Genomic DNA, 26,573 nt, shown 5'->3' with positions numbered 1-26,573 from the left:
GAAAAGTTACTCGTAGATAAACACGATGTGAGTTTTATTTTTATAATATCATCATCATCATCATCATCATCATTATCAACCAATATTCGGCTCACTGCTGAGCTCGAGTCTCTTCTCAGAATAAGAGGCGTTAGGCCAATAGTCCATCACGCTGGCCCAGTGCAGATTGGCAGACACGCAGAGAATTAAAGAAAATTCTCTGGTATGCAGGTTTCCTCACGATGTTTTTCCTTTACCGTTTGAGACACGTGATATTTAATTTCTTAAAATGCACGTAACTGAAAAGTTGGAGGTGCATGCCCCGGACTGGATTCGAACCCACACCCTCCGGAATCGGAAGCAGAGGTCATATCCGTTGGGCTATCACGGCTCATTTTATAATATGTAGATTAAATAATAAGTTTTGGTAGACAATTTAAATAGAACCTTTTAGCTTGCTTGTATAGTTGCATAGTTGCTTGTATAGTTGCATACATAAAAAAGCAATAAATAAATCAATTCGGAAGACAGAAAACTGGACAGATAAGGATTCGTGTTTGACATTAAAAAATAATACTGGATTGTATCTACTCGTACTTTGTGATTAAAGTGATAAAAGTTTAAATGATTGCGATCATTATTATATCTTTACATTTAATACATAACTGATGAACAATTCATTATCAATTATAAATGTTATTTAGCAACATAACTCAAGTGAGTTGGCCGGTGTAATTGTGCGAGGCGCCCGCGTGAGATACAAATGGCCGCACGGAGCGGTGCAGTCGCTGCGTGAATTTATGCACTGTCCACATGATGTAATTAGTGATAGTGAGGCTGCGGACTAAACGCTACTCTGTGAGCCCATAACCTCACTACATGCCGGTCTTGTGCTTTAGGAAGCGTATAATTAGTGTATACTTTCTGGCTGAGTTTATTGTGGGTGGGCTTCTGGATTAACACTTATGCTACTTTTTATCCAGTAAATGAATTTATACACAACTTGCAGACGTCGAGACCAGTGGCGAAGCGTGCCTTGGAAAGGCCCTGTATCAAACTTGGTTACGAGGGCCCAATAGACGAGTGGCAAATCCCGAAAAATCTCTTTAATTTTTGATTTCATCATCATCATTTTCAACCCATATTCGGCTCACTGCTGAGCTCGAGTCTCCTGTCAGAATGAGAGGGGTTAGGCCAATAGTCCACCACGCTCGCCCAAAGCGGATTGGCAGACTTCACACACACAATTATGAAAATTCTCTGGTATGCAGGTTTCCTCACGATGTTTTCTTTCACCGATTGAGCCACGTGATATTTAATTACTTAAAATGCACACAACTGAAAAGTTGGAAATGCATGCCCCGGACCGGATTCGAACCCACACAATCCGGAATCGGAGGCAGAGGTCATATCCACTGAGCTATCACGGCTCCTCCTCGGCTTGTGCTTTAGGAAGCGTATTAGTATACACCTACCTACTGGCTGAGTTTATTGTGGGCGGGCTTCTGGATTGATTCTGAATAGCAGTTTTCGTTTTAAATAAAATTAAATATTTTTATATATCTGTTTATTTTAGCCTTTTTTTTTAAATTACTCAACTTGCACTAGCAGTTTTATTAAAATTAGTAACTTTAATTTGTTCACTTTAATTTAATTTATTAAAAAAATTCAGTTCCTTTTAACAACTTTTGACGGCCTCCGTGGCGCAGTGGTATGCGCGGTGGATTTACAAGACGGAGGTCCTGGGTTCGATCCCCGGCTGGGCAGATTGAGATTTTCTTAATTTGTCCAGGTCTGGCTAGTGGGAGGCTTCGGCCGTGGCTAGTTACCACCCTACCGGCAAAGACGTACTGCCAAGCGATTTAGCGTTCGATGCCGTGTAGAAACCGAAAGGGGTGAGGATTTTCATCCTCCTCCTAACAAGTTAGTCCGCTTCCATCTTAGACTGCATCATCACTTACCATCAGGTGAGATTGTAGTCAAGGGCTAACTTGTAAAGAATAAAAAAATAAAAAAACTTTTCGTTGTCTAAAACACAACAAAATAGTAAAGAACAAAAACAAACGCATTTTAAAACAATATTGTTTAACAATTTTCTTCATAGTAAAATTTCCTTTGTCATAACTGAAGTATACCCATCCGAAGAGTGTTTAATAATAAAGTTATTAATCCCGGACCCTTGTGCCATAAATTACAAAGGCTGATATAGGACGGAACAGTATCAATAACATAACTTGGTGTAGTGTCCAATAAAATGGGTCACAATAATTAATGGGGCGAAAGATTGACGTACACCCAAGATATACTCATCAGCTCGTAGATGAGACTAACCAACGTTTTAAAAATATGAATTTTGGTTTGTTTATTACGTATAATATGATAATAATTAGAGGAGTAGTTGAGGCTATCTACTCCACCAATTATCACGAAATTTTGCATATCAGGCGCAATAATTTGTCTTGACAAAAGTGATAAAAAATGAAATTGTAAGTTTTGTTTAAATAAAATCTTGTACTAGCAAAATTTTAAAATTAAAAAAAAAGAAATTTGGAAAAATAGTTAGTCGTAAAGCTACTCGTAAAAAGGCAATGGCTGGAGCCTCAGACCAATTATAGAAGAACCAGTATCGCACCCATGTTCACAAACGAAATTTTCTGTCATTTTCTAAGGAAAACGAGCTTAGATTTGGAATATAACTTTTATTAAACTACAAGTATTTGCTCGTTTTTTACATTATTCAACTACACAAAAAGGTATTTTTACGGAGCTCTTTAAACGACGAACACGATTACAACAATGAAACATCGATGCTGTAGAGAAAGTTTTTATAATCGCATTAGATCGTTGATACTTTGACAGAAAATTAACGTATAGCGAGGGAGGTCCTATACAATAGTTGGTCTGAGGCTGGAGCACATCGTTCGAAGAGCCAATAGATGTTGGGTTCCCAAGGTGAAATGACGCTACGTAGTGTGTACCATTGACATCACCGAGTTGCCGGGAGTATCCGGATGCAGACCATTGTGTTTGGAAATTCTCGCAAGAAACTTTAGTCCAGGAGTGAACCAGCGGCTGAAATCAATGACAATGATTATCCTTACTAGAATGATGGTAAATAGCTAAGGCTGCCCTACTGCCAGGCCATTCATTACCTAATTTAGATAAATTCGAAGGTCAAAAGTATAATTCAAGACTTATCTATTTTACACTGAGACATTTAAGAAAAAAGTGAGTCTGTTAAACTGAATCACAAACCAACATGAGGTGTGAACTTGTGACAATAATTATTACAGAAAAGCCGCTCTATTCCTCATGTAAATCTCGTTGACATATTCACCAGAGTTATATCTTACCCCAGAGACAAATAGAGGTCAAAGTTCCTCCACACGTTCGCTCTGTGGAGATAGTTTTTCGATATAACGCGTTAAACTATACTTAAGTGCTTCCTGCGAACAGAAGTAATGGAAAAGTTCACTGAAAGTATCAAAACTTCGGTCTTTCAGACTTTATTCAAATACATTTATTTATGGACGCATTTTTAAAATGTTCATACATGATTTTTCCTTATTTATTAGGCACCATGCACACTAGGCGGCGATCATGACCACGACCAGTGGCCTCAACGACCATGTTATCTGAAAAAAAAACCGTAAGTGAAAATCGCGCACTTGGCCGCATTATCAAATAGGGTAGTTGACTCGTTTCAAATTAAATATAAACAATATTCACTTCAGACATTAATTAACATGGAATAAGGGTCCGAAATATATCGATATTAATGAATAAATGTTAAGGATTTCATACAAAACTTAATTTAAAAATAATGTATTTGAATAATTTTTTCCAAACGTCAAAAATACTTTTTAGAATTTAAACTATCGTGAGTGTTATTCATATTAATTGATTATGAAACACGGCTAAAACTCACGTGATATTACGTCGGAGTATGCCCGACTAGTTTCGAAATCATACGGGGCCCTTAGTCATGAGCTGGTTCTTGCATCGTGGCACGATCCAAACTGATCCAAAAAGTTTGGATTGTTTCATAATCAATTAATTCAAAAATACTGTCATCCATTTTGTGACGTCAATATGTTACTAGATGTCGCTAAAGGAATAAACGTCAAACTAATTAATTCTTAATAAATTTGTCAAACGTTTGGTTAAGGTTTAGTGTTAACGTGACTTCCTGAAACAGTTAAGCCATCATGGCCGACAGCGTGTTGGTTCGTACTGTCAAAAAAATATTTAAAAATAATTTTTTTTATGTAAACACGTCTCAAAAAATTATAATATTTTTTTCAATCTAATACAACGCAAACGAACAATTTAAAACACTTAAAAAAGTGTCAACTAACCTACTGCACTGAGGGCCTAGTGGCAGTTTGATACTGTTACTATTACGCGTTAAAGTAAGCGCGAATTTCTAAGGAATTGAAACAGCGCCATCTAGTGGCACTACTGCACAACTGTTTCAATTCCATATAAATTCGCGTTTACGTTAACGCGATAGTAACAGTATAAAAATATTGAAAACTTCCACTAGGCACTCTGGTCGTTACGACCGAGCTACGTATAGTTTGTGTAAGCGCTCGCGTATTAGTTTCTGTGATGATGAATGCAGCTCGTTCATCTATTGCGTGGTCAGAATAACAACTGCAATAACCCCTTGCACATTTATTTTTTCCGCAGCTGTTGAAAAAAAGCACTCCTTACCCAAAGCTTCTTTATACAAATACAAATACAATCCTTTATTTGCTGATACAGTTTACAAGGTCTTAACAAATAAATATAATCTGTTCTGTATCACGCCCGATTGGCATGCAAAATATTAGTTACATTTACAGTAAATATTATGTCATTCCAGAAATTACTTTTAATAATGAATAGAAGAACAATATTAATTAATTTGAAAAAAAGAAAATACAAATAAAAAATAAATGAATCAAAAATCAATTTACATCATATTGTCAAAAGAATAAATTTATATTAAAATGTCAAAGTTAAAAATTCATTTACGTCATAAAACGCATTGTCCAGGAGAAACCTACGCAGATTATTTTTAAAACTAATTAAATTGTTCTCCTGTCTTATACGCTTTGGTAATTTATTATATATTCTAATAATCATCATGCAGATGCTCTTATTTAGGAAAGCAGTGTGGTGGGGAGGAAACCGAAATCTATCTCTGCAACGCTCACGATTATGCCTTACACGGTACACGATTCACGGTACGCGATACACGGTTCTTTACCACGTATCCATTACTTCACACGTACCCAACCTCTAATCTGAATTACAAAACCGTTGTATTTGCATATCAAGAGGTTATTTTACTACAAAACTGACCGGTGTTTGTTAATCTACTAAGTGCCGGGGCCCACAATGTGCGGAATCCATTTCACCAATAACCGTGGAGGCTGTTTGGAGAATTAAAAAAGTTTTGGACGCAAGTCTTTTTGCGCTCCAGTGATTGGCAAGATAAAATTGAAAATAGTTTTAGAAGATTGAATATTTTATAAGAACTTTATTTTGATAGTTTGTATGTTTGAATTTGTACTAATAAAAAAATTAAAACATGTCCAATTCTGTTCATTGAAGATATTTAAAAACATGTTTGAGGGTACTATATATAATAAATAATCGATACTAAAGCCAAAAGATATTGTTATTTTTATTTTTGTCTATCTATCCTTCTATGTGTCGACCGCACTGTCAAGCCGAAAGTAATGAAACTTTGCACGTTTTTAGTTTATACAATGAAGGATAATTGGAAATTTTCAGAAAACTCAGATAGTATTTTAAAGATGTTTTGACGGCCTCCGTGGCGCAGTGGTATGCGCAGTGGACTTACAAGACGGAGGTCCTGGGTTCGATCCCCGGCTGGGCTGATTGAGGTTTTCTTAATTTGTCCAGGTCTAGCTGGTGGGGGCTTCGGCCGTGGCTAGTTACCACACTGCCGACAAAGACGTACCGCCAAGCGACTTAGCGTTCCTTTCATCCTCCTCCTAAAAAGTTAGCCCGCTTCCATCTTAGACTGCATCATCACTTACCATGTGTGTGAGATTGTAGTCAAGGGCTAACTTGTACAGAATAAATAAAAAAAAAAGTTTGTGACTAAATCATTACTCAACGAGAAACTATAGGCTACTTTGCAACCCAATCACCAATCCCTTTGTGATCAGTAACGGGACTTACGCGAGTGAAAGCGAGAGGCTCAGCTAGGAAAACTTTATCTCCAACCGCACACCTAATTTACGCTTTATTTGAACTCAACAAAATAAATAATTTAAATGGAATAATTAATTAGTGTTCTGCAGTCGAGAAAATGTCGCCTCTTTTGGATTAAAAGATTTCCCGTAGATAAGGGTCAACGCAGATAGGAGTGCGAATCTACTATTTAACACATGTCGGTGAAATAAATAATAATTGTCTATAAATCTCGAATTATGTGAAAATGTGTAAATTTAAATTAATATTTTGTATTTTTCTTTTTATTTGTCAATTTTAAAATTATTCATACGAACTATATGTACTTTTTGCGTGCTGTGGCTACCTATGAGTAAAATAATGTGTGTTAAGTTTGTTAAGCTACCCTTATTTGTAAAATATTTAAAGTCTGTGTCCATATAATTTTGTTGGTGGTCCAAATAAATAAATAAATAAATTTGAACTTTATTTCTATAGGGAGCCAATACTAAAATGTCACTAACAACGAAGTTTCCATGGAAAGTTCGTTGTCACAGCGTTGTAACTTTACAATATGCGGTGGCCGTTTGGTCAGGCGATGCAATGAGAATCCCTAAATTTATTAGCAGCACAAAATACTTGTAAAATAATTAATTTAAATTGATGAATCATTCTTCATATCAAAGGAGTTTTTAATGTAGTATATTCAACGAACTATTGTGGTTAAAAACTCTATGACCCATTTTTTGCTCGCATTAGGCCATCCAACCCACATTCGTGCAGCTTGGTGGGTTTATGTTTTATATAGCCTTTCCTATGAGTAGTAAGGCCTGGCCATGTAATGGCCCATCTACATAGGCTGATATTCCTACTAATGCTACTAATATTACAAACGCGAAAGTTTGTAAGGATGTTTGTTTGGATGTATGTTTGGATGTATGTTTGGATGTTTGTTTGGATGTTTGTTGCACTTTAACGATGCATCTACTAAACCGGTTTGGCTAAAATTTTAAATTATACCTTTTATCCTGAAAAAGTCTATGGTTTTAGCGACATTTTCAAAAAACTGAATTCCACGAGGGCGAAGTTGCGGGCGTCCGCTAGTAAGCAATAAACATAAATAAAAATGTTGTATTTCTAAAACTGAACCTTACATAATTTAATTGTGTAATAAAATAATGTTTAATCTAACAGCTATCCGATATAATCAATAATCATGTTGCTTTCGCTTTCGAAATTTCAGTTTAGCGTTTACTTATATTACATAAAGTAATTATAAAAGAAATGTAAATAAAGTACTTACCTAAACAACAGATATTTATTATTATTTTATTTTTTAAACTTAATACAATTTAATACCAATAATAATTTTCAGCTCATAACAGTTTGCGGTGACCCTAAAGGATTTTCCGAGACATAATCTGTCAGGCTGGTTCAATGCTGATTGGCGGGTGGATACATAATAAAAGGCTTTGCAGCTCACAGTCTCCGCTAGCATTCTCTTTGTAGACCCAAATTAACTGTAGACTTCGCAAGCTAATTTAGAAGTATTAAACTTTGGTAATTTAATCTTAATTACTTTAAAATGTATGGACGGTAAAGAACTGAAGTTGTGATTGCGAAACTTGATGGTTCTAAATTTGCGGGGCACAGCCAGCACGATAATCATCATCATCATTATCAACCCATATTTGGCTCACTCCTGAGCTCGAGTCTCCTCTCAGAATGAGAGGAGACTCTTTGCCTGGTCCACCACGCTGGCCCAAATGCGAATTAGCAGACTTCACACACGTAGAAAATTAAGAAAATTCTCTGGTATGCAGGTTTCGTCACGATGTTTTTCCTTCACCGTTTGAGACACGTGATATTTAATTACTTAAAATGCACATAACTGAAAAGTTGGAGGTGCTTGCCTGGACCGGATTTGAACCCACGCCCTCCGGAATCGGAGGCAGAGGTCATATCCACTGGGCTATCACGGCTAGCACGATAATATTGGTGTATATTAGATAATTTCTCATGTTTACTATTATTATAGAGCTGAAGAGTTTGTTTATTTGGTTGAACGCGCTAATCACAGGAACTTCTGGTCCGATTTGAAAAATTCCTTCAGTGTTAGATAGCCCATTTATCGAGGAAGGTTATAAGCTATATATTATCCCCATATTCCTGCGTGAATTCGTCAGCTAGTAACAAAATAAAATGGACCACATATCAACTTCACTTTCGTACAGTCCAAAGCTGGTTGGACGTTTGATATCGAAACAAATGAAAACCAATTTAGTTGTACCCCTCCATTATTCAGCATCCCCTCAAGAGATCAAACAACTAGTAAGGGCTAGTCTGGCTAACGTCCAGATACAGAAGCTACCTGAATACAGATGACATTGGCTCGTGTTGTATTCCAGATACCCACCAATTACATGGTTACAAACTGATTGCGTAAAAAGACTGGTTCAAAAAAAGTTCTCTGAGTAAAAATTAATTGGAAAACTGATTTTTAATGGTAAAAACTGACGTACCGAGGATCCTCCGCCTTCCTCATTCAGCCACTACCTACTACCTTGATGTTGTTGGACCATATAGCTAGAGGGCGTCCCACACTAGCATAAAGTCAACGTGATGGTAAATGAAATGCCGCCTATAAACAGTGAAACACTTCACTGGTTATGCAGGATGTATATGTCAAGAGTACAAAAATCTTTCGTAGGCTTGGGTGTATTACTATGAAGATTCCCAAGATAGTTAAAGCCGGACCACCCACAGAACACCCAACACAGACCCACAGAACACACAGACCCACAGAACATAAAGCATATACCTAATGCGCTTAAGCTAGACCTACATAAGTTCAAACAAAAAACATTTACTACACAATTGATGAATTCCATATGGTAAAAATTTGTTTCTACCCACTTGTGTTATAGTTAAACAATCTTATGGTTATTATAAAACTGCTTAATAATTGGATTTAAAAATTAAGGTATTTTCAAAATACTTAGCAAATAAAAAAGTCCAAAGTTAGGATTCTATCAATAAGAAAATTCATTTTCCTACTTCTCGCGCGAGATTTCCACTTAGCTTCCGGGGTCGTATTTTCCATACGCGAAACATTTTCCCGTGAAGCTCCACTATCTCATATTGCTGCATTATTCTAGAACGTTCGAGATATCAAATTATATTTCGACAGTGTATATTAGCTTGCGTAAGCTTAATTGCAATTTGTCTCAGTTATTAAATGTTCCAATATTTCCAATACTGGATAAGTTTCAAAATTATTAATATGGTGTCTAATAAACTGATTTATAGTTTTGGCGGAAGCTTACGTTTGTTTGGCTTTCGTTATTAACTTCCTTATTGAAGAATCCTTACCATAAGAAGGTACGGTAGCCAATTATGGAGTTTGGACCGTGGTGGTTTTGGGAGGTAGCGGGGTTTAAGGATCCAGACCCTCAACCGTCTAAGAATAAAGTGTATTTTTTATATATTTTCCTCGGCATAATATGAGAAATTATATTCCCAGTCTCCAGTTACTTAGCTTAATGAGAACCTTTCGTAAACCACTATTTAATTTGAAACTTCAAGCGTCTGTAGCCAAGGGTTGCCATGAAGCCAACTTGATGGTGGATAGGGATATCATTTGCCGATAAAAATATAAAATCAGATCAAATCATTCTTTATTTACCAAAATAAAGATAAATTCTTACATACTCGTAGGTCTTATAAATTATTGTATTATGTTTATGCAAAAAATAAACCTGTTCAATTAACAAGGTGTAATTTAAAAATAATAAAAAATTACACAGCCAGAATATTATAAAAAAATGTCAATGTATAATAGTTAACTAACTCTACCCTGAAACCTGCTATCTCCTAAAGCCACTACGGTCCAAACTACATAGTAGGTTACGGTACTCATCTATAGTATAGAGCATGAGCCGAAAAAACTCTTAGCTCTTATTATTAATTTTATTGACGAAGGTCTGGCTGTTGCTGTCTCTCCGTCAACAACAGTTGCTCTTTTGAAATAATTATTTTTTACAATGTTTACTATCATTACTTATAGAAGCATAGAATATATAGAGTAGTACATTTTTTAATGCAATACATCCGTTATACAGTAAAAGATCATTTATCAAGACGCAACAGGGCCCAACAAAGCTTAGAAGTTAGGACTCTATATCAGGTGATCGTTAAGAACTGGCCTGGCACCGAACCCGGACCCGTTGGCCGACAGCCAAATGCACCCACGGTAATGTTTCAACGTCGGCAATTTATTGAGCCTTTTCTTCTGACCGCGTAGACTTTCGCTTGGTGGAGTAATGGAGTTATGAATAGTAATGAGATTTTTGTTTTTGATGTCGTGTCAAAGTCAAAGTCAAAAATCATTTATTTCAAGTAGGCTTAAGGTACTATTACACATGCTCTAAAATAGCATGCTAAAAACGTGCTATTAAGTATGCTCCATACGAGCATGCTTATCATCAGTTTACATTTGCTAGCAATAAGCATGCTATTTTTAAGTATGCTCCTAAATAAGCATGCTTATAGCAAACATTCCAATAACACATGCTAATTTGTATCTATCGCTCTCTGTCTATAGTATAGTGTTAGACAGGGAGAGAAGAAGGTGAAGAGAATACAGAATAGCAATGCTGATCGACTAGCACACTCAATAAGCAAACCTGTTCTAGAGTCGCTAAAAGCACGCCCCCTTCCACCCGCGCAGCAGTAGCATGCTCATAAATCGCACGACTGTTGATTCTTGAGCAAGCTCGAAATAAGCATGCTTATTATTACCAATGTTGTGATACACATGCACAATAGTAGCATGCTTTCGTGCTTGAAATGAGCATATGTAACAGTAGCTTTAGTTTACATATACCTTTGAAACGTCAGGCCAGAGCAAAAAATATAAAAAGCCAGCAATAAATACAAAATTATAAAAATAAAATAAAAAAATATACTGTTTTATTGTGTGTAGCGGTAAATTCCGAAATTAAACGAACTGCATCGCTGGCAAATTTTTCATGACTGTGCGCTTAAAAAAGGAAATAACAGTACCTATTTAATTTAAAGAGCAAAGGAATTTATATGTATTTTTTACACTCGTTACTCGGTCATTCAGTCGCTGTGCAATTAATCTAGTTGCCAAGAGTTGTAACTGGTAGTAAGTTTAGAATTCATATAAGCATCGGTGAACTTTGGAAATCTCTTATTATGCGCCAAGTTTAACTGGAGTGCTGCCAACATAACTTGCAGTACATTATACATGAAAAATTGCCTTTTTACTTGACTCCCGATGTAATATAATTTAATTTTATTCAAGACTGATGTTCTTTAGCAAGATTTTTATATCCCCCTGTTAAAATATTCATAACTATAACTTGGCAACTTCGTTCGTAACACTCTCGATGTTCCGCCGGGGCGCGTGTAGCGATGAATGAAAAACCCACGACTGATGCACCTCACTTCCCCGTACGCACGATTTCACACCCGCGTAGTCTTTCCCCATGTCGCCCGCATATCATGTGAGTGTTATCAACGATCTTGCCAGACTATAGTGTCAATTCTTTCATATATATTACTATTATATAGAGCCGTGATAGCCCAGTGGATATGACCTCTGCCTCTGATTTCGGAGGGTGTGGGTTCGAATCCGGCCCGGGGCATGAAAATCCAACTTTTCAGTTGTGTGCATTTTAAGAAATTAAATATCACGTATCTCAAACGGTGAAAGAAAAACATCGTGAGGAAACCTGCATACCTGAGAACTTTCTTATTTCTCTGCGTGTGTGAAGTCTGCCAATCCGCATTGGGCCGGCGTGGAGGACTATTGGCCTAACCCCTCTCTTTCTGAGAGGAGACTCGAGCTCAGCAGTGAGCCGAATATGGGTTGATAACGATAAAGAGGAATGGGTTGATAATGATTGTTTGTTTGTTTGCATTGATTATGCTTCAGAACTGTACTCAACAGATTTGAAAAATTCTTTCACTCTTGCGAAACTTGAGAAGTGATGGGTGGGTGGCGTCGGCCGTGGTTTTACCACTCTACCGACAAAGACGTACCGCCAAACGATTTAGCGTTCCGTAGTCAATTGTATTCCAATATAATATTGAAAATTTAAATTAACGGGAGCTAAACTGTTGGCAAAAGTTATTTTTGTAATAACCTATGGCTAAATTAATACAATGTTGTCACTGTGTATATTGTATAATATCGTGTAAAGCAATTATGTTTATAATAATTTCCGCGTGTAGAAGCTCGAATCGTGTTTATTATTACACTAAATTCGCACACTGCACACATGACAGGCCCAAATTTGCATAGTTGCGTCCAAATTATTTGCAATCCATAAATTAGAATGAGTGAATTTGCTGATGCATAATAAACAATGTAATTATTAACGAAATGTAACACGGGCGCAGATTTGTGTGACTTTATTGCTTGTGTGCATTTTGTAACTGAATACTATTAGAAAAAAATCCTGTGCGACCAGACCTACGTAATCACAATCTTATCTTAAACAAATATCATAAAGACGAAAGTTTGTGTGTAAGTGTGGACGTTTTTGTCTCCTTTATGCTGCGGCTGCTGAAGCGATTTGGCTGGAATTTGGAATGGTAATAGATTTTACTCTGGATTAACACATAGGCTTTTCATCCCGGAAAATGCCATGGTTCTCGCGGGATTTGTGAAAAACTGAATTTCGTTCGCTAGTAATATTATACATTACAAACATAGCCAAGGTTACTTTTTTTTGTTTACCACCATTTTACATAACTGTCCACAATTAATTTCTTTAAATTTCTCCTTTAACGCAGTCAAGGATAGTAACTTGTCATTGTATATATTTGTTTCAAAGGCCCTACATTATCTATATTTCTATACTATACTTTAATAGAAGAGAGAGAAATCAAGTGTCTTTACTTTGAATAAAATATACAAAAATCGATTTTAGCCATTCAAGCTATACAACACAGAAAACCAATTTTTGTATATATTTTCTGTCTGTGATTGGACTGATCAAAGTTTAGTGGGACCCTATACCGTTAAAGATTTAACCTTTAATTGCCACTGTCTCTTACACTATAATGTTATTTTATGGGCTTATTTCCACTGCAAAGTTGCATCACTGTGTTTCAGACTCAAGGGTATGGTTATTATCGGTATAATTACAAATAAGATTTCACACTTGAGTTTATGGGCGTAGGCGTATTGTAGACTTGTTAATAGAGTGTGGGATCTTAAGCCCTCATTCGCACGAGATTTTTTTTAACGGACGTTAAAAAAACTCTCGTTCAAATATTGTATGAGGTTAAATGAAAGTCTATTTGCGACGCCCAAAATTAAAAATACAACACAACTCAAAAAAAGTACATAGAATAGTATGCTAAGTTTATTTTAGACTTTATTATATTATATTAGTAATAGTTAATACAAAATAAAACAATAACAGTGCATTTTTTTTTAACGACACTATATTCGAAATACGTTGCGTGTTTATTTCTGATGGCAATGAAAAAATTTTTCAAGGATAACTTCGTAAATGAACAATGATGGACGATTATTCGATTATGGCTAAGTGTTGATGTTAAAAAATTTCATCATCATCATCATATCAGCCGATAGACGTCCATTGCAGGACAAACACCTTTTGTAGGGACTTCCAAACATCGCGATCCTGAGCCGCCTGCATCCAGACAAACAAAAAAAAATATGACATAAAAGATTTTCATGTTTTCATTAGGACAAATAAGTATATTTGAATTGATAGTGAATATTGTGATGATGAAAAAAGAAACATGCAAGATACAAGACAAACATAGAACCTCCGCCTTTTTGGAAGTCGGTTAAATATAATATATCAACAATGCCACGGTCTCTTAGACTATGTTCATACGCAATAACAGTACGGGACAGTCGTAAAGAAGCCTCAGTAAACTCGACCGGGAAACAGAAGTTCTTTAAAATTACTCAGACGTAGACTAGAGAGCTGGCCATAAAGAAGTTCGTTATTTTTATATAACTGCCGTCTCTCTATAAAACTATCTGCTTATTTGTTGTTTATTTTACTGTACAATACTCAAAGATATACATATTATAATCTAAATAATATAAAACCGAAGAAATTAAATATCACGTGTCTCAAACATTGAGCCAGCGTGGTGGACTATTGGCCTAGCTTCTCTCATTCTAAGAGGAGACTCGAGCTCAGCAGTGAGCCGTATACTTAAGGGTTGATAACGAATAATACCGGAAGTTCGAAACTACTTGACGTATAAAGATGAAATTTGTCAGTGAGGTAGTATTTGTTAGCCAACGACATTATATACCTACAGTACATAGTTAATAGACTTCCGCTAAGGACGGATTTTGTTGTTTGCAGAGTCGAATTAAGGAGGTCTAAAGGCAAACAAAATCGCGGGTTGATTTTTGGCTCTATTTAACACGAGTCTATTGGCATCTGTTTATATTCTTCTCAGAATTTATCATTTATGTTTATGTTTATTCTTCTCTTTCTTCAAATTAAAAAGCGTGTACTTACGATTAGTTACTTGTGGGACAAATTATACGTACTTATTGAGTTATGGGACCTGCCACTGCAAAAGGTCAAGAAATGTGTTCAACTTTTAATACCAAGCTTAATATACAATTATTGATTTTATTAATGACAAAGATGCTTGGAGTCACTTGGATCGGCTTTCATCTAGATACAAGGGGAATAAAATATAAAATCTAACTCCTTTTTTTTATTTTTTTATTTGTGATGATGTAGTCTTAGATGGAAGCGAGTTAACTTTTTAGGAGAAGGATAAAAAGCCACACCCCTTTCGGTTTCTACACGGCATCGTACCGTAACGCTAAATCGCTTGGTACGTCTTTGCCGGTAGGGTGGTAACTAGCCACGGCCGAAGACTCCCACCAGCCAAACCTTCGTACTTTACTCGTACGTTATTAAGAATGATGATTCTGTTGAGTTTATTATACGAGTATTAGTACTAGCAGACGCCGCGCGGTTTCACCTGCGTGCTTTCCGTATATGTCGAAATACTGAGATAAAATATAGCCTATAGCGCTTAAGGATAGTGTGGCTTCTTAACAGTGAAAGTATTTTTCAAATCGATTTATTAGTTTCAGAACCTATTCAATGCAAACAAACATACAAACTATCAAATCATTCCTCTATATAATATAACATATAATATAGCATAGATTATTACTGCTCTTCTCAGTAGAGACGGCCTCCGTGGCGCAGTGGTATGCGCGGTGGATTTACAAGACGGAGGTCCTGGGTTCGATCCCCGGCTGGGCAGATTAAGATTTTCTTAAATCGTTCAGGTCTGGCTGGTGGGAGGCTTCGGCCGTGGCTAGTTACCACCCTACTGGCAAAGACGTACCGCCAAGCGATTTAGCGTTCCGGTACGATGCCGTGTAGAAACCGAAAGGGGTGTGGATTTTCATCCTCCTCTTTGACAAGTTAGCCCGCTTCCATCTTAGACTGCATCATCACTTACCATCAGGAGAGATTGTAGTCAAGGGCTAACTTGTAAAAAATAAATAAAAAAAAAAAAAGATTCTGCCTTCCTTTATCGGTGATATCATTGCAAATAGTGAAACTTGATGTTTCAGCCCTCCTAGCCTAATGGTCAATTCTCTTTCTACGATCGCTAACGCTACGAAAACTAGTAAGATGTATGGGAATAACAGCTCTTGATCACGTGACCTGTCGATAGCAAATGTCATTCCCATACATCTTTCAACTTTTTGAAGCGTAAGCGATCGTAGAAAGAGAATCGGCGTGCCACTTTGTTAGGAGGGCTGAAGTGCTTGTACACCAAGCCCAAGTAGGTACAATAACTAGGTAGTGTTTGCTACCTATTTAGATTTTGTTATATTACGAGAGTATTTAAAATAGAGGTACTAAGCCAATCGCCAGTAATTTATTGCACTATAATAATTTTTACGTGTATCCATGCTTCATCCAACAATATTGAATGAAGCGAATGGGCGATTCGCTTTATATGACGGTTTTATTAAAAATTTTTGAGAATGTTATGCTCTCAAACTATAATGGACGACATGAATTTTATATTAGCTTGTTAAATATAATAAAATTATGTATATTATAATGAGGGGTAGTAAACTGGTTTTTATGGAGAATGTAAAGTTTGTCGAGGAGAAATTACTGTTTGAATATTTCTGTCACAAATTTTTGGTATGACGTAGGTACATGTAGATTTTTTGAAAGTATTCAAAATTCGACTACTCAGCAGCCTGTTGACAACTTGGCTAAAGACCCCAGAGCCAAGTTGACCCGACACTATACCGAAGATATCCCGGACGTCAGCCTATACGAGATTAGTGTGGCTCTCAAACACCTGAAGAACAATAAGGCGCCAGGTGAGGACGGAATCACAGCAGAACTCCTGAAAGCGGGTGGAAAACCGATACTTAAAGTCCTTCAGCGATTGTTCAATTCCGTCATTCACGAGGGCACGACGCCTGAGGCGTGGCATAGGAGCGTGGTGGTTCTGTTCTTCAAAAAAGGTGACAACACCTTGCTGAAGAATTACAGACCCATCTCGCTGCTAAGCCATGTTTACAAATTGTTCTCGAGAGTCATTACGAATCGTCTCGCTAATAGGTTTGACGACTTCCAGCCTCCCGAACAAGCCGGTTTCCGAAAAGGTTTTAGTACCATAGACCACATCCATACGCTGCGGCAGGTTATACAGAAGACTCACGAGTATAACCAGCCACTTTGCTTAGCGTTTGTGGACTATGAGAAAGCCTTCGATTCGGTGGAAACCTGGGCTGTGCTAAGGTCATTGCAGAGATGCCGAATTGATTACAGGTATATCCAAGCGTTGAAGTGCTTGTACGAAAACGCCACTATGTCAGTCCGTATTCAGGATCAGACTACGAGGCCAATCCAGTTGCAGCGAGGAGTGCGTCAGGGAGATGTGATCTCTCCGAAGCTATTTACCGCCGCACTGGAAGACGTCTTTAAGCTTCTGGACTGGGGCGGACTTGGCATCAACATCAATGGCGAGTACATCACTCAACTGCGGTTCGTGTCGCCAAGTACATCTAACCAGAGGTACTGGACGATTATTCTAAGTTAATTCATACTGCATAACAATTATAAGTATTCTCTAAATAAGTCATTGCAACTAAGTAAAGATGTAACTCTGTAAATACTACAATATCATTGTCTAAATTGCTGGGCCAATGATCATAGTGTGCCCAAAACATTACTATTGTTTACTATACTATACACACCTACCTTCTATATTTTAGTTACTAACTATCCACCATTCACACTGATAGCGGATCTAATTCACTGATTGACCAGTGTACTGTAACACCAAACATGATGCCTACTAATAGTACTGGCCCCCACTACTCTAGCCTGTTAGTGGGTCTAAGTAACTGATCATTTGTTCTCCACTACTCTTGCCTGTTAGTGGATATCTAATTTACTGATTGACCAGTGTTCGCTGTAGCACCAAACATGATGCCTACTAATAGTACTGGCCCCCACTACTCTAGCCTGTTAGTGGGTATCTAATTTACTGATTGACCAGTGTTCGCTGTAGCATTAACCATGCTACCTTTCTAATATTACTGCTTCCCCACTACTCTAGCCTGTTAGTGGGTCTAATTACATGAACACTGGTCCTCCACTACTCTTGCCTGTTAGTGGGTCTAATTAGCTACCTAATCTCTGAGCCATCACTCCCAGTACAATAGAGTTGGCTATCTAATAACTGATTTTGGGGTTTCACCCCAAGTGGCCTCCAACCGCCCCTATAGCCACCCCAAGCCTCGCAATGTCTCTTACTAATTCTTTTGTTGAGTACTAATACACTGTCCGCAAACAGTCATTGTGCTATTAACTCATTTGCACCAACATTTGTTTGGTTATATCTAGACAACATGATAACAATTTCACTTACCAAACTGCTGGCCTATTTCAAACTAAACTTACTAAGATCTTCTAACACTTCTAACCACTGTAATCTTTTCTGCTAACTTTTTTCACACTTTTTTCTCTCTGCCGACCCGCCAAAACCATAGACGTCAAACGTCCCGCGTCGGTAGTGATGTGACAATTCTTTAGAGATGTACTCTATAATCGATACTTACGATTATCTGTCTAATCGCTTTCGCGACACTGCCACCAGCAGAAGGAAATAAAACTTTGACTTTACTAATTGACTATTTATTACAATCACTAAATTACTTTCTGTCACTATCTAAGAACTAGAATTCCTTCACTGCTCAAACAAGTTAATCATTAGCTGTGCAGTCCACTCCTTGACTTTCTCTCTGGCTTTTACTGCTGATGCACGCGAAGGTCGCTTATTTGCGTCTGTTGCTATTTCTTCTTGCTCCGAAGTTTGGTTGTTTTCCGTAGTTTGATCTTCTGTTAGTGTTGGATCCTTCAGGGTTACTGTATTATCGTGATCATCCAACTCCAATGGAAAAAGATGGCCTATGGACCGTGTCAAAGTATCTCCATTGGGTAGTTTTACTTTAGCTACCCTAATCTCTCCATCTGAACCTTTAATTAACTCTACAATCCTGCCGACTTTCCAGTGTGCTCTACTACTGTCTGATTTTATTTGTACTATTTCTGATAATCTAGGTGCTCTAGCGACTACAGTCCTTGGCTGCCGATGTCTGTCATGTCGCTCTCGCAGACTGGTTAAATATTGGTTATTGAACATCTTTGTGAATTCTAAAAGAATAGTCTGACCGCGTTTCCAACCTTCAATCAAATTCGACTTAGTCGCTATAGCTGATTCTAAAAAATCTCGATCCGAGATCTGAGCTACAACTGGCCCGCCTATGCGTAAAAAATCTGTTGGTGTTAATACATGTTCTAGCTCAGTCCCTACTGTCGTTAATGGTCTGGTATTAATAACTGCCTCAAGTTCTTTAATCACAGTGCATAACTGATTGTGGTTTATAGTATGCTTATCTAATGTTCTTTTCATACTGTGTTTCACTAATCCTATAAGTCTTTCGTAGAAGCCGCCGAACCATGGCGCTAATTCTGGGATGAACTTCCAACGCACATTATTTTGTATGCAATAATCAGATGTTAAAACGTCGGCCGTAAGTTTGAATTGTGTAGCATTATCAGATAGAATCAATTGAGGTAAACCTCTGACCGCTACGAATCTCCTGATTGCCAACAAACATTCCTGAGCTGTTAAATCTGTCACAACTTCCATATGAATAGCTCTAATTGTCAAGCATGTAAATAGACATACCCATCTCTTTTCCAGAGTCATTTCATTGACATAAAGAGGGCCAAAGTAATCTAAACCCGTAAAGAGAAAAGGTAAGCCCAGTTTTACTCTTTCAGCTGGTAAGTCAGGCATTGCTGGTAGTTTGAATGGACCTCCTCCGTATTTAACACATTGTTGACATTTTCTAATCACTTTTTGAACTGTTGATCGTCCATGTGGAACCCAGAAGTGTTCCCTTAGTAAGGCCAATGTATGCGAAACACCCACATGGTAATTCTTTTGATGCAACTCAGTAATAATATTATGTGTAAATTCTGCATTCTTAGGAAGCAAGATTGGCTCTTTTTGATCATGCGTTAAATTAGTGTATCTGAATCTACCTTTGCATCTTAGTATTCCATTTTGGTCCTTATATAATTGTAGTACTCTAGATAAGTCTGTTGTAGATCCTCCTACTTCTTTTGGAAAATATTCCGCTTGTAATTTTAATATATCTTCTGTCTGACTATCAGAGTGTTGAATTGTTTCAAGTGTTCGTTCTGTTTCATCGGAGTTATTCGTAGACGTTGGACTCTTACGACCCTCCCCGGCCAAAAAGGTTTGCATCTGAACTATCTCGTGACTGATATGTGTTGGCCACTGTTTTGAGTCTTCCATCAAAAATAAAGGACCTTTAAGCCATTCCTGATAGGACTCTACCCTCTCTACCCTAGTACCTACATCTGCTGGGTTAAGTTTTGTTGGAACATACCGGATTTCTAGGGATCTATTTTGTTTTATCTCAGCAATTCTACGTGAAACAAATGGTGGGAGTAGTTTCTCTGATTTGTACCAGCTCAAAACAATTTGGCTATCAGTCCATAAATATTGTGCTTTAATTTGAAGCCGTAATATTTTTGACACGTAATTAATTAATCTGTGTCCTATAAGTACGCCTAGTAATTCTAATCTAGGAATTTGTAAATTATCTTTGTTCTTTAGAGGTACTAGTCTACACTTGCCAATAACAAAATTAACACTATTATTATTATTTGCGGAGCTACGTAGGTAAATGACTGCCGCATAAGATGTTAAGGATGCATCCGTAAAACAATGTAATTGATATTGAATGTTATTACTCAGCATTTCTATGTCCAAATCTCGCGCGAAATAACGACAAATTTTTATATTGTCTATGTATTTAAACTTTTCTGTTATCTCTCCCCATTCGCCTAATAACTCGTCCGGTAATTTCTCGTCCCATTTACTCTTTAGTTTCCATAACTTTTGAAAAAATAGTTTTGCGGATAGCATCACAGGTACTGCAAAACCGCAAGGATCATAAATCGAACCTATAACCTTTAAAACGTCACGTTTTGTTTTTACATTGTATGTTACACTATTATCTCGTTGAGGTTTAATATGAAGACTATCGTTATCGATGTCCCAAATCAACCCTAATACTTTAACATGTCTGTCTTGATCACTTACTACAAATTCATTAGGTATATGGGACAACAGTTCTTTAGAATTGGAATTCCAATCACGTAAATTCATTGAAAGCTGTTCAAATGATTGTTTGGCTATCGTATATATATCACATGCCTCTTGTACAGTTTGTGCACATGTTACTATATTGTCTACATATATATCTTCTGCTAATTGTTTTGCCACTTCGTTTTTTAATTTAATTAGGTGGAATCGAATCGTAGCATTCAGCAAGAATGGACTAGCTATTACTCCGAATGGTACGCGACAAAACCGTAAATATAAAATATTATCAGGAGATCTATGGTTAATATTATTCAGCCACAGAAATCTCGTGACGTCTCTATCTGGTTCTTGCAGCCCTAATTGAAGAAAAGCCTTTTCCACATCGGCTACAATTCCTATTCGATGTTGTCTAAACTTAATTAATAACCCTGTAAGATCTTCCAACATTAACGGTCCACGGTATAGACATTCATTGAGACTATGGTTCTCTTTAATTTTGGCTGAGGCATCGTAAACTATTCGTAGCTTACCGGGTTTGTCTCTGTGGGAGACACAATGGTGGGGAAGGTAATGGACTGGGTGGCTTTGTGTAGCTTTTGGGTCTGGTACAATTTCAACAACCCCACTTTGTATTTGTTCATTAATAACCTGATCATATGCTTTGATTGTGGTAGCATCTAAACGTTTTAACAAACTGTTGAGACGGCCAAAAGCTAAACCTAAATTATCATGAAGATTTGGTGGAAACACTGTCCAAGGCCATTGAACATAATATCTACCACCTTTAAACTGAATGGTTTCATTAAATTGATTTATGGCCTCTTCATCACGAGTCAATTTAGGTGAGTCTATTATGCCTATTGATTCAAGATCCCACAGTTTTTTGACATCATCATACTTTAGTGGAAGGTCTGGTATGTTTAACTTGTTATCAAAATTACCATTTGATTGAAAATAAGTAAGTACAGTTAACTGATCTGACTTGTCAGGCATCTTATTGAAACTTCCTGACCATACCCATCCAAAATCTGAATTTACTAAAAATAGGTTTTGAGCAACTGGTATTTTATCTTGTAACAATAAAGAGTGATAATAATCGTTACCCAACAAAATATCTATTTCATCACCACGTGACCCATCATCTGCCAACGTTAGGTTTTTTAATCTAATATCATTCCGTACATCAACTGACTTATCAAATTTTGGCGTTTTTATGTCACGTGTAATGTGGGGTACTACATTCGCATATATTAGTCGTTTAATACCAGTTCGTGTGGTGATATTGAAATTTACTATAGGACTTTCGATATGATGTGGTGATTTCGCGCCAAAAGTAAATATTGATAAATTTGTAGTTTCAATTATAGGTAACTTTAAAGAATTTGCAAAAGATTCAATTATATAAGAGCGTTGGCTACCACAGTCAAGTAGTATTCTACCTGGTAACTGTGTTGAATCAGTATTTGAGCTTACTTTTACTAAACAAGTCTGTAACACTGTAGTAACACTGAGATCAGCTATCTCAGTGTTAATATGTAGATTATCTGTATGATGCGTTTTACTTTGTCCTTTAAATTTCGTGGGGCACAGTGCACGGTTGTGGGCGCCGAATCTACCGCAATGTCTACACTTTTGTTTAAAACGGCAACTATCAGCTTTATGTTTGTCCCCAAAACAAATAAAACAGCGTGTACCTAACTGAGACTTTCTATCTTGTATTGATATATATGTTGTGCATTCATCATTAAAATGCACCTGTCCACAAAATATACATTTGATAGTTTTCCTTTTAGGTGGTTCGTTAGTCCTGTCAGAGTTTTCATATGGCCTTTTTCGAGAGGGTCGTTTAAATTTGTTTAACTGACGATTATCAAATTTTGATCTGTCTTTTCTCCAAGTAGTAAATTTGTTTTGTCTACTACCACTATTGCCACTAACTACTTCAGATCTAGCATGTAGAGAACGTAATGTAAAATTTTCCTGGTCCGATTTATCTTCGATAACAGACCGTTCCATGTTCTTTATATCAGTCCCTTCTCTCTTGAATCTGCTTGATGTTTCCCGGGCTGATATAATATATTCTAAATTTTTTCTTATACTATCAATAGAGTCATCTTCTCCGCACATTTTCATCCGTACTTCATAAATAAGGTCTTCAGGAATTTTTTCCATTATCATGACTCTTAGATGATTATGATTCACGTCTTCACCCAAAGAACTCAATACTCGAAGGTGCCTCTCAATTTCGTTTAAAACACATCTACTATCTTTTATGTTATTCGTAGGAGCTGATTTAATTCTATAGAGTGCAACATAATGGGCATCAATTATTGCACTTGCTTTGCCATACCTCTCTTTTAATGTGGTTACAGCAACGCTGTAATTTTTGCTCGTGGTGTCTAATCCAATAATGGCCTGTTTGGCTTCTCCTTCGAGGACTGAATGCAGGTAGAGTAATTTGTCAACGTCCGAAATATTTCTGCTATCCACATTTGAAGCAAACTGGTCCCAAAATTCATACCATTTTAAGATATTGCCATTAAACTTGGCTAATTCCATCCTTGGTAATTTAGCCGTAACATCCATAACTTTGTCGCTTGTGGTGGAACTTGGTTTTCTTTCATTTTGTTTAAGAGTTACACATATTTCTGTTATCAGCTCCTCCGCTTGAATCTGCACTACAGAAAACTGGTTGATTTCATCTATGTCGGGTGCAGCGGTCAGTACCTTATAATAATTCTGCATTTCCGCAACAAAATTATCATTGCCACTTTTTAATTTAGCACTAATAACTTCCAACTTTCTTACATTCTCTTCACTTTTAACAAAGTCTAAAAGCATATCTCGAGCTGTCTTTATATGGGTTTGAACGGCCTCGTAAAGCAGTTTTACCCGAGTTTGGATGACCACTTCCATTTTTTTTTTTTTTTTTTTAATACAGTATAACCCAAAAACAGACACTCAATCCATCCTGTTTCTTATGAACAACCAAAATTCTGATCTAAAACAAAATTCAGTAGGTCAGAGTTGCATAATAATATGACCATAAACTAAAACGGCTGTACTAAGACTTGGTATTCTTAAACTCTATTTACTCTGTACCTATTTGTATCAAAAAAGGTAAATATTTTGTTATTTCTTATGGTTCACTTCATTATGACTCATATTAAATTAAACTGCATTATTTTATAGGATTGTTTTCATTCTAAGGAAATTCAGAGTACCTGATTAACATACTTTTTTGTATGTATATTATACTTAAATATTTAAACACCATCATATACAGTTAGGTTAAAAATTTACTATTCAATATTAAACTTTTGTAAAAAATAACCCCTTTTTTTTTCATACATTCAATATTAAGGCATAAGTCAAGTACTAATAAGTAGGCATATTGCTGTACTTTGATGTTTGATCTAAATCCCAAAGTACCAACATTACTATCTTTGCTTCTTTATTAGCCTCATGGTATCTTAACTGTCTTTATGTAAATAATTATGCTCATAGTATGACTAATAGTATGCTCCAATAAATAATAATACTACCCTATTAAAATATTTGCCATTAATTACATACTAGTTTAAAAAACTCTTTGTTTATTTTAATAAATGTTCATTCTGGCTAATTTTAAGAATATTTTAATTATAACTCTCAATATTACATTACAAAAGAATGTTACACTCTGTTTTGTATGTTTACAAAGTGATGAATGTTAGTTAAATTAACAAAAAATTGTAATTGAATTATAATTGATACCATGTTATAAGTGTTAACTAAGAGTTAACAGCATGATCCTAATATGTGTTATTAAGTTAAATATAAATAATTAATACCAACAGATGTAAACATCATGTACATGTTTACATTCATAATTATTACACTAAATATCAAGGTATAGAGACATATTCTGACTTATAATAACTATGGCATATTACTTTTGCCACATTGCTAGTGTTTAAACATTTAGACTTCATTATGTACTATGAAAATACAGACAATAATGTTAATGTTTTTATAAAATATCCCAGCGTCTCCACCATGTCGCCAAGTACATCTAACCAGAGGTACTGGACGATTATTCTAAGTTAATTCATACTGCATAACAATTATAAGTATTCTCTAAATAAGTCATTGCAACTAAGTAAAGATGTAACTCTGTAAATACTACAATATCATTGTCTAAATTGCTGGGCCAATGATCATAGTGTGCCCAAAACATTACTATTGTTTACTATACTATACACACCTACCTTCTATATTTTAGTTACTAACTATCCACCATTCACACTGATAGCGGATCTAATTCACTGATTGACCAGTGTACTGTAACACCAAACATGATGCCTACTAATAGTACTGGCCCCCACTACTCTAGCCTGTTAGTGGGTCTAAGTAACTGATCATTTGTTCTCCACTACTCTTGCCTGTTAGTGGATATCTAATTTACTGATTGACCAGTGTTCGCTGTAGCACCAAACATGATGCCTACTAATAGTACTGGCCCCCACTACTCTAGCCTGTTAGTGGGTATCTAATTTACTGATTGACCAGTGTTCGCTGTAGCATTAACCATGCTACCTTTCTAATATTACTGCTTCCCCACTACTCTAGCCTGTTAGTGGGTCTAATTACATGAACACTGGTCCTCCACTACTCTTGCCTGTTAGTGGGTCTAATTAGCTACCTAATCTCTGAGCCATCACTCCCAGTACAATAGAGTTGGCTATCTAATAACTGATTTTGGGGTTTCACCCCAAGTGGCCTCCAACCGCCCCTATAGCCACCCCAAGCCTCGCAATGTCTCTTACTAATTCTTTTGTTGAGTACTAATACACTGTCCGCAAACAGTCATTGTGCTATTAACTCATTTGCACCAACATTTGTTTGGTTATATCTAGACAACATGATAACAATTTCACTTACCAAACTGCTGGCCTATTTCAAACTAAACTTACTAAGATCTTCTAACACTTCTAACCACTGTAATCTTTTCTGCTAACTTTTTTCACACTTTTTTCTCTCTGCCGACCCGCCAAAACCATAGACGTCAAACGTCCCGCGTCGGTAGTGATGTGACAATTCTTTAGAGATGTACTCTATAATCGATACTTACGATTATCTGTCTAATCGCTTTCGCGACAGTTCGCGGACGATGTAGTCATCATGGCACAGACTCTGGATGACCTTAGTACCATGCTCAATGACCTCAGCAGCGTTTCTCAACAGGTGGGCCTGAAAATGAACATGGGCAAAACAAAAATAATGTGTAATGCTCATGTATCGCTCCACCCAGTTATAGTTGAGAACGCTGCACTCGAAATTGTAGACGAATACATATACCTAGGACATATGATCCAGTTAGGTAGGTCCAATTTCGAGAAAGAGGTGAACCGTCGAATCCAACTCGGCTGGGCTGCATTCGGGAAACTTCGCGACATCTTTTCGTCCGAAATTCCTCAGTGCCTGAAGACAAAAGTCTTCGAACAGTGCGTGTTGCCAGTGATGACCTATGGTTCCGAGACTTGGTCGCTAACTATGGGCCTCATAAGAAGGCTCAGAGTCACACAGCGGGCGATGGAACGAGCTATGTTAGGAGTATCTCTGCGTGATCGAATCAGAAATGAGGAGATCCGCAGAAGAACCAAAGTCACCGACATAGCTCAACG

General features: G+C 36.8%; 2 protein-coding genes across 6 annotated transcripts in view; one reads left to right on the top strand and one right to left on the bottom strand.

Moving 5' to 3' along the window:
• LOC112044633 (kin of IRRE-like protein 2) overlaps nucleotides 1-26,573 on the top strand; it is a 140,274-nt gene that overhangs the window by 67,197 nt on the left and 46,504 nt on the right. The window lies entirely within an intron of this gene.
• Nucleotides 3,484-25,988, bottom strand: LOC128199265 (uncharacterized). 2 transcript variants are annotated; one of them, XR_008251916.1, is made up of 3 exons: nucleotides 25,831-25,988; nucleotides 18,133-23,908; nucleotides 3,484-3,614 (listed from the first exon to the last, which is right to left on the bottom strand). XR_008251916.1 is itself a non-coding variant. In XM_052888065.1 (2 exons), the coding sequence occupies exon 2, from the start codon at nucleotides 23,821-23,823 to the stop codon at nucleotides 18,451-18,453; it is 5,373 nt and encodes a 1,790-aa protein (XP_052744025.1). In that variant the 5' UTR covers nucleotides 23,824-23,908; nucleotides 25,831-25,988; the 3' UTR covers nucleotides 16,439-18,450. The 2 variants fall into 2 exon arrangements, 1 of the variants encoding a protein (XP_052744025.1); XM_052888065.1 differs by lacking the exon at nucleotides 3,484-3,614 and having other exon boundaries at nucleotides 16,439-23,908.

This window comes from Bicyclus anynana, chromosome 21 (genome assembly GCF_947172395.1).
Source record: "Bicyclus anynana chromosome 21, ilBicAnyn1.1, whole genome shotgun sequence".
In the NCBI taxonomy this organism is placed as follows: domain Eukaryota; kingdom Metazoa; phylum Arthropoda; class Insecta; order Lepidoptera; family Nymphalidae; genus Bicyclus; species Bicyclus anynana.
Note: the sequence above shows the minus strand (reverse complement) of the source record. Positions and strands in the feature narration are given on the sequence as shown.

Coding starts and splice junctions, on each gene's coding strand:
- LOC128199265 (XM_052888065.1), bottom strand. CDS start 23,823: ATGGAAGTGGTCATCCAAACTCGGGTAAAACTGCTTTACGAGGCCGTT.